Raw genomic sequence first — 9,566 nt, forward strand, 5'->3', positions numbered from 1 at the left:
TGCAGTTTTACTGAACACATTTGCTGCTGTGAAAATTAAAGACTGTTCAGTCGTCATTTTTTCTGGAAGAGGTGTTAATTAGGCTTTTTGGTTTCTTTATTTTAAGGTATCCTGGAATTCTTTCACCACCAGTTGAAGGACATTGTTGAGTATGCTGAGCTGAAAACTGTGTGTTTTCAGAATCTGAGGGAAGTGGGTAACGCCATCCTCTTCTGTCTGCTGAGCGAGCAGAGTCTGGTAAGGATCTTCATCTAGCAGCTACTTGTTAATGTAGAACATGTCAAACCAGTACAGCCAGCTTCTGTCTACGCAGCCGAAATGAGTTGAATGACTCGTGGGCAAATATATTTGATCTCGCAACAAATTTCAGAGCCTATTTCATTTCATTACTGTTATTGCATTACATGCAGCGGATGTGAAAGGCCTCAAGGCTCCTGATATGGGCCCTGTAGATGGTTGACACCTCACAGCCACAGAGCAGGGTGGAGATGCAGTTGGCTTTGTAGACTGTGTGAGACCTCAGGGGATATAGTGACACCGTGACTAAGAAGTACAAAGTGTGGGAGGCAGCTGAAGGCACTAGATGAATTCTGGAACCTGTGTTGTACCTCATCCTCAATGGTATAGGTCAGGGTCAGGACACTGCCAAGGTAGACAAAGCTGCTGACAAGGTCTGTGTGTTCAGTGCCCGTCTTTAAGGACCAGTCAGGGGCATCAACACAAGGGTCAGCCATCTGATGAAGAACCTGGGTCATTTTGGCATTGATGAGAAGACCAGTGCTACTGTATACATCTGCCAGGGTGGAAACTGACCTTTGAAGGTCAGCTGCTGAATGACTGATGAAGGCAGCGTCATCTGCATATTGGAGGTCAAATACCACCTCACTACTGGTTTTCGTCTGGGCATTGAATTGCTGCAGATTGAAGAGAGTCCCAACAAGTGGAGGCACAGCCACCGCATAGATGTTGAATAAGACTGGAGCAAGAACACACACCTGCTTGACACCAACATGAACCTCAGAGGGATCAGACTCTGGCAGTACAACACTGGAAACATCAGAAATGAGACAGGAAATGATACACTAAAGATGCTATAAACAGAAAATTGGACAGTTTTTATAAGATTTAAAGTTTCCTGCATGAATTCTGCCTTCCGATGTCCCATTGCATCTGTGAGATGAGCGTGATGTCACACCAGGATGCCTTCACTTTGCTCCTGCTTGAAAGCATGGACACAGGATCTCGGATATTGATAAGAAAATGTGTTGTTCAGTGTGGGAATGTGCCTCAGACGTCCCTTGTAGCTGAGTGCTGAAAGTAGAGAGACAACAGGCAGAATGACAGCATTCCTAGTTCTCTAAATGACCCAAAAAAAACACGGGAGAATGTATGCAGATGACTACCAAAAGGATCTGTATTTGGAATGTTTTTTTCAAAATAAAAAAAAAAAGTATCCTAAGAAAGTATCAGCAAAAGGTGAAAAGCCACAAGTCTTTTCTCATTTCTGATCCACTTTTTTTCCCCCTTAAGTACATGTGTTCTGTTGAAAGAGAAAGTGAGAGGTGGAAGAAAAGCCGCCACAACATCATAACATACCAAGAAATTGCAGCAGCTTATAAAAATTGGAAGTTAAAATGAATAATACTAAGTTGAGCATACTGTGCAGGAAAGGTAAATGGGTTGTATTCAACTGTACATCACATTTGAACATCAAAATTCATTGATTGAATGGGTACTTCATCAAATGACAAGGGCACCCAGGGACTTAAAATTAACTCCCTTAATCCAACCCTGATTTTCTTTCCAATATGTGGAGTGATTAATTACGGTGGCTTAGTGGTCAGCACTGTTATCTAACAGTGAGAAGGTTCCGGTGTCACAGACCGAATGGTCCCTCTATAAATCGGTCCGCCCTGCCTTCACTGTGCATGCGTCATCAGCCGCTTTTCACCGATTATCACCTCGTTTCTGCTTCAAACTGCACTCCAGTCATCATCTATCTCAGCGACATACCTGAAGCTTTCATACAACAATCATTTCCACATAAATTCAGCATTATTTCATCATAAAAGATGGAGGTGCAGCCTCAATTGGACGCAAGATTCAGTCTTAAAAATATAAAGTGTAAATATAATTTATCCTCAGTTGGTAGAAGTTTCTCCTTCATGCTGATGAAAAACCTCAAACATGAAATTTCAAATGTTACCAACGGGGGGGGGGAAAACAAAACAAACTACAGTGTGCAACAGGAATTTTGTAGCCAAAGTAACAGCCTGTATCTTCTGTGCCACAGGCCACATTTAGGAAGCTCTCACACTGTTCGTCGTACAAAAGGTCCCAGTGTTGTGAGTTTTGTCTTCTCTTCCAGTCACAGGAAGAAGTTTGTGATTTGCTGCACGCTGCTCCTTTCCAGAACATTCTTCCCAGAGTCCATGTCAAAGGTAAACATGAAAGAGGAAATATCACTTTATGAACGATGACTTACATTATGTTGAGTGAAATGTTTCTTTTCATGATTGTGCAGAGGGGGAACGCCTTGATGCTAAGATGAAGCGCTTGGAAGCCAAATACACAGCGCTACATATGGTTCCGCTGATCGAGCGCCTGGGCACGCCACAGGTAGAACCAGTTCCAACACCTAGAACCAGTCCCAACACCCAGCTGTATTTACAGTGCAGAAATTCATCCATGGATGGATAGATGGATAGATGGATGGATAGATGGATAGATGGATAGATAGATAGATAGATAGATACTTTATTGATCCCAGGGGGAAATTCAAGGCATCCAGCAGCTTGCACATTAGACAAGACACACACATTACACCAGACACACAAATAAGATTAAATAAATAAAAAATAGACCACTCAATAAAAACCACTAACTAAACTAAAAATAAAAATAAAATTTTGTCAGCATCCAGTCTCACAGAATATAATGGCGTAAATATAGTGTAATAATGCAGTAATAAGGAGGTAGTGCAGATGTAAACAGTACACAATATAAACAGTGTAGGTTGTGCAAAGACGTAAACAGTGTAAACATTGTTGGTAGTGCAAAAAAAAACGTTGAGCGTGGACAGGTGAAAAATGATCAATTTTTGTGTCACTTTTTAGCAAAATTGGAGCAACTTTAACTTTTCACCTCTGTACAAACTGAAACTGACCATTTTTTAAAAATTATTATTATTATTTTGCTTGTTTTACCTCATAACTCCATAACATTCCGTCATAGATAGTCCAAACTATACCATTTTGGAATTATTATGATCAGACAAATATTGTGGTATATTTGTAAATATGATTGGATCATTTCAAATTTTGGCCTGTATGTAATTCTTCATTGACCTCTACCTTGCTACAGCTACCACTCTGGGATGGCTATTGTACATTTGTGTAGGCCATGGTACACTGAGGCTGGATTGTAGGTGTTATTTAGTCCCCTTAAGTGATACAGAAAACCCTCTTGTCCTATGGACGACTCCTTGCGATGCGTCGATGCACATGTTGTTACGTAAATCAATATATTTACATAATTGATTACATTGGCACAGCACCCCTGCCTTTGTTTGAACAAGTTGGAATTCTGACTTCAGGAGGCATTTCTCATGGGCATAACCGGGAATTTCTGACCTGAGTACAAGTGGAACACACTATTACTTCACCCACATGCACTGTATTATGTATTTTAGAATGTCATGACTCTTTCTGCACATCATGGGACCTGTAATGGGGAAAGGGTTTCCACTGTAGTTTTTCAAAATAAGGTATTTTTGGAATCACCTGAAAAACCATCTCAAGCGAGCGTAATTGTTTTTTTGTTTTTTTTGTTTTGTTTTTTTACAATATTTGAGGGTTTTTCTTCCTCCAAAAACACATGCTTTTCCATTAAGCATATTATTTGCTTTATTTATTATTTGCTACTTCAAATTGCAGTTTGGAGGGGAATAGAAACCCGCCTACTAGCAGCCACATACGACGTATGTGCGGCTGCTATCATTTGTGATCATGTAATGTTCTGAGGACATAATGACGATAATCGTGAATATACATGTTTGAATAGAATCATTAATTATTAAAGCTGTGCAGCCCTGAGGGGTTTTAAAATTTAGATCATAAAAAGTATTTTCTTTGGCACCATTGTAATTTTATTCCTTAGCATTTAAATAAGAGATTCATAGTCTTATATTGCCATCTATTATGAGTCAAATTCACTGTTTGTGGAAACATTTTAGAATTTTGACCTCAGAAGGGGAGAAATTTAAGTGATCAGATGCCAAGATCTACATTTGGTAGCGACATAGATCACGTGGGGGCTTCCCCTGAATGCTGGGAGGGGCATGGCGATAGCCAATGGAAGTCAAGAAAGGCAGTGTGACATCAGCTTTCTGCTTGCTCAAACAAAATAAACTAAGATGGCCGAAAATGCTCCAATGTTTCCTCATATTTTGTAAAAGTTAGAGAAATAAATACTTCTTAATGGAAAACAAATGCTGTTTTTGAAACCATATAACACCTCTGAAGTGATTTACAAGACATCTTATAGATTTTGGCGTGCACGCCCCAGGAACTCTCATCTGGCAGGTGGGTCAGGCCAAAAGTAATCTCAATCTCATGCATGTGCACATGCACTTCCTTCTTTCTGCAGCTCATCTGCATGATGGCGTGAGAAGGAAAAGAAAATATTCGCCTTGGAATTCCCCCCAGATAAATATGTTCTCTTCTGAAATTTGAAGGGCCGTAGCAGCTTTTAAGAACCATAATATCAGAGCCGCATATCAAAGTAAAACGGAGTTTATTAAAATAAGTAGTATTTGGATTTAAAAGGCTCAGCAGAATAGGAGTGTCTCATCTTAGCAGACAGACTGCTGCAAACAGCAGTGGGGCGTAGTCGATGAGGACACAACAGAATTTTCTCCTTTGTGATTCTCCCCACAGCCTGCAAGGTCGCTGCCATGGCAACGAATGTGCTCAGCTCGGTGTGTGTAAATGTCCCGTAAATGCCCTTAACCACTGTGTTCTTTGTGGAATTAGTGACTTTGATTAACAGAAACGAGATGTGCTAATCTTTTGAGTGTCATGTGCTTCCTCTCAGCAAATCGCCATTGCTCGTGAGGGGGACCTGCTGACCAAAGAGAGGCTGTGCTGTGGCTTGTCCATGTTTGAGGTCATCCTCTCCCGTGTGCGGGGCTTCTTGGATGACCCCATCTGGCGTGGGCCGCTGCCTAGCAACGGTGTGATGCACGTGGACGAGTGTGTGGAGTTCCACCGTCTGTGGAGCGCCATGCAGTTTGTGTACTGCATCCCTGTGGGAGCCCATGAGTTCACAGTGGAGTGAGTGCGGCACACTTACACACCACACTTACACACACAGTTTTTTGTTTTTGTCTTTTCAGCCATTCAAGTTTATGTAAATGATTTTTGCTGTTAGATAAAACAAGATAAGAGACTTTATTGTCATTGCATCAGGATACAATGAAATTTGTTTAGTAGCTCCCAGACATGTATTCCCCCCCCGCACACACACACGCACACACACACACACACACACACACACACACACACACACACACACACACACACACAGTGAGGCAAATAAGTATTTGATCCACTGTCGATTTTGCAAGTTTTCCTACTGACAAAGAATGGAGAGGTCTGTAATTTTTTGTCATAGCTACACTTCAACTGTGAGAGACAGAATCTAAAAAATTATTCAGAAAATCACATTGTATGATTTTTAAATAATTAATTTGCATTTTATTGCATGAAATAAGTATTTGACCACCTCCCAACCAGCAAGAATTCTGGCTCTCACAGACCTGTTAATTTTTCTTTAAGAAGCCCTCTTATTCTGCACTCTTTACCTGTATTAATTGCACCTGTTTGAACTTGTTACCTGTATAAAAGACACCTGTTCACACACTCATTCAATCACACTCCAACCTGCCCACCATGGCCAAGACCAAAGAGCTAAGGACACCAGGGACAAAACTGTAGACTTGCACAAGGCTGGGATGGACTACAGGATAACAAGCAAGCAGCTTGGTAGAAGACAACAACTGTAGTGTAATTATTAGAAAATGGAATAAACACAAAATGATTGTTAATCTCCCTCGATCTGGGATTCCATGCAAGATCTCACTTTGTGGGGTAAGGATGATTCTGAGAAAGCTCAGAACTACACAGGAGGACCTGGTCAATGACCTGAAGAGAGCTGGGACCACAGTCACAAAGATTATACATTAGTAACACATGATGCTGTCATGGTTTAAAATCCTGCAGGGCAGCAAGGTCCCCCTGCTCAAGCCAGCACATGTACAGGCCCATTTGAAGTTCACCAGTGACCATCTGGATGATCCAGAGGAGGCATGGGAGAAGGTCATGTGGTCAGATGAGACCAGAATAGAACTTTTTGGAATCAATTCCACTTACCATGTTTAGAGGACGAGAACCCCAAGAAAACCATCCCAACTGTGAAGCATGGGGGTGGAAACATCGTACTCTGGAGGTGCTCTTCTGCAAAGGGGACAGGACGACTGCACCGTATTGAAGGGAGGATGGATGGGTTCATGCATTGCGAGATTTTGGCAAACAACCTCCTTCCCTCAGTAAGAGCATTGAAGATGGGTCATGGCTGCGTCTTCCAGCATGACAATGACCCCAAACACACAGCCAGGGCAACTAAGGAGGGGCTCCGTAAGAAGTATTTCAAGGTCCTGGAGTGGCCTGGCCAGTCTCCAGACCTGAACTCAATAGAAAATCTTTGGATGGAGCTGAAACCCCAAACCTGAAAGATCTAGAGAAGATCTGTATGGAGGAGTGGACCAAAATCCCTGCTGCAGTGTGTGCAAACTTGGTCAAGAACTACAGGAAACATCTGACCTCTGCAACTGCAAACAAAGGTTTGTTTCTGTACCAAATATTAAAGTCCTTTTTTCTCTTGTATCAAATAATTATTTCATACAATTAATTATTTAAAAATCATAAAATGTGTTTTTTTTTGGGGGGGGGGTTTTTTAGATTGTCTCTCACAGTTGAAGTGTACCTATGATAAAAATTACAGACCTCTCCATTCTTTGTAGGTGAGAAAACCTGCAAAACTGACAGGGAGTCAAATACTTATTTGCCTCAGTGTGTGTGTGTGTGTGTGTGTGTGTGTGTATATATATATATATATATGTTTATTCAGGGGCGGGTTGTGGTACTGATTGTTGCTGTGTTCCTATTTTTCAGGCAGTGCTTTGGCGATGGCCTCCACTGGGCAGGCTGTATGATAATCGCTCTTTTGGGACAGCAGAGACGTTTTGACATTCTGGACTTCAGCTACCACCTTCTCAAAGTGCAGAAACATGATGGCAAGGATGAGCTCATCAAGAGTGTGGTCAGTTCCACCGACCAGAATTCTTCATGCCTGTTTAAAAAAAATAAAAATTTAACTTGAGCTGATACAACTTGCGTCTTGCAGCTTCGTCCCTATGCAGCCGTGAGCATAAATAAATTTCTAATGTATAGTGTGTGTTGAAATCATAGTGTTTATGGTGACATGATAACGGGTGGCACTAGTTTCTAACCGAAAGATGCCAGTTTTTGCTTTGTGCACAAACATTAGATTAAAAGGGGAAGCACGAACTCTGATGGCTGCTCAAAAATTCTTTTAGTGACGCTACAGCTTCACTTCTTCCCGTTATATATATATATATATTAAACCAGGTGTCTCTATTCAACTTACCCATATCTCGCTGCCCGTCGTTAGATAAAACATACGCCTTGTTCTCATCGCTACACCAATGCGCCGTCTCTAAGTGTGGCTGCCATGCTCACAGTCATTGGCGCTGGAATATTCTGTCCTCTCATTGAAAATGACGGAACATGCAGTTGGCCGGCTGCTTGCAGCTAACGAGTGAATGCAGGATCAGGATGACAAGTTAGATCGGTACTTTCAGAATGTTCAAATCCTGGTGCTGCTTTGGAATTTTAAAATGATTTTCAGTCTCCTGTATGAACTGTCTATTCCAAACCATCGCTTGACTTTAATGTCTTGTATCTCACGGTTTGGTTGATGGATTCTTGTCTTCCGCGTCCCTTTAGCCACTGAAGAAGATGGTAGACAGAATCCGCAAATTCCAAGTCCTCAACAGTGAGATTTTTGCCATCCTGAACAAGTACCTGAAGTCTGGAGACGGAGAGAACATGCCAGTGGAACATGTGCGATGCTTCCAGCCGCCCATACATCAGTCCCTCGCCAGCAACTGAGGAGCGTCAGTCTTCATTTGTCCTGTGGACCAGCATGAAGTCCAAACACTGTTAGCACAAATATTCCATAAGTCTGCAAAGGACCATTAAAGCTGAAGACGGTGGGCCACTTTTTGTTAGAATGATTTTTTTGTATTCACTTGTGCCTTATCAGAGATTAAATAACCTCCTTGCATTTGGAAAAAAAAAAGATTGTTTTGTACTTGCAGAAAGGTAGAAATCAGGGATGGGGAATTAGTCATATTTAAGACTTTGTAGTGGTGGAAAGATGATGGTGAACAGTTATAATGGAGGTGAAACTGTATTTTCTGTACTATGAAACATGCATGCTGAATGTTTTAACACAACCTGAGAAGTAACAAACATTGTTAAGCATTTATTTGCTGTGCCTTATTTCAAATATTGTAATCATTTTACTTCAATAAATATTGAACAAATCTGCTGTTTTATTTTCAGAGCAAAAATATCCCTGAGTTACTGAGTCTCAAGCTTTGACACAGTGTTTTGATACGTGAGTCACGTGATTGAGATTCATTTGAATTCTTTACTCGCTTCTGATGCCATCCATGATGTTTCATAGTAATCCTTGGAGGACACATCTACACATTTACTCAGAACCAACTGACGTCCTGTTGGGGTTTCCAAGGTGCAGGGAAAAAAAAAAGAAACTGATTGGTTTTCTTTGAGATACATTGGTCTGTCTGCAGACACTCGCAGGGTGTTCATAATGAAACGGTCCTACCTTCTTATTGTACATACGTACTTGTATACTACATACAAGTGCATCTCCAAAAATTTGAATATTGTGGATAAAGTTAAATGTTTATTTCAGAAAGTGAGTATTTTTTATACCATATTTTAGTTTCAATGCATATAAACCAAAATATTTAAAGCATTTTTTTTAATGTAATTCAGAATTGTTTATCTATCTATAAAGCAAAATGCATGTGTTTGTGTCACATATCTCTGTTTGTCAGATCGGCCCCAGCTTTCGGATATGGCTTGTGCATCGCAAGATGATGTGCATCCTTTATTATGAAAATTTTGGGGATTAATTTTCAAAACATTTATTTTGTAGTCATCACTATTGGCACAAGGCAGAACATTCTCATGTGCCGGCTTTGACAAAGATCATTGACGAAGATGAGTCACTCTCTGCCTTAAACAAACTGCTATTAATAATCAGTGAAATCACCTGGTGGAGTCAGTGGCTGCAAAGAAAACCTGCACCCTCGTGGCCCTTTCTGTAACAAGTTGCCCACCCCTGATCTAAAGCATTCACAGGGGAGAGATGGAAGAAATAAATAATACAGT

At 40.9% G+C, this 9,566-nt stretch overlaps 1 protein-coding gene across 1 annotated transcript in view; it reads left to right on the plus strand.

Annotated features, from left to right (window-relative positions):
• Nucleotides 1–8,689, plus strand: part of LOC117519288 (cytoplasmic FMR1-interacting protein 1 homolog) — a 62,959-nt gene extending 54,270 nt beyond the window's left edge. The window contains exons 25-30 of the mRNA XM_034180619.1: nucleotides 107–237; nucleotides 2,369–2,441; nucleotides 2,525–2,619; nucleotides 5,095–5,333; nucleotides 7,233–7,380; nucleotides 8,088–8,689. Of these exons, the coding sequence (XP_034036510.1) occupies nucleotides 107–237; nucleotides 2,369–2,441; nucleotides 2,525–2,619; nucleotides 5,095–5,333; nucleotides 7,233–7,380; nucleotides 8,088–8,252 (851 nt within the window). The 3' untranslated portion in view covers nucleotides 8,253–8,689. The remainder of the gene's footprint in view (nucleotides 1–106; nucleotides 238–2,368; nucleotides 2,442–2,524; nucleotides 2,620–5,094; nucleotides 5,334–7,232; nucleotides 7,381–8,087) is intronic.
• The last annotated feature ends 877 nt before the right edge of the window (nucleotides 8,690–9,566 follow it).

This window comes from Thalassophryne amazonica, chromosome 10 (assembly GCF_902500255.1).
Source record: "Thalassophryne amazonica chromosome 10, fThaAma1.1, whole genome shotgun sequence".
Classification (NCBI taxonomy): Eukaryota; Metazoa; Chordata; class Actinopteri; order Batrachoidiformes; family Batrachoididae; genus Thalassophryne; species Thalassophryne amazonica.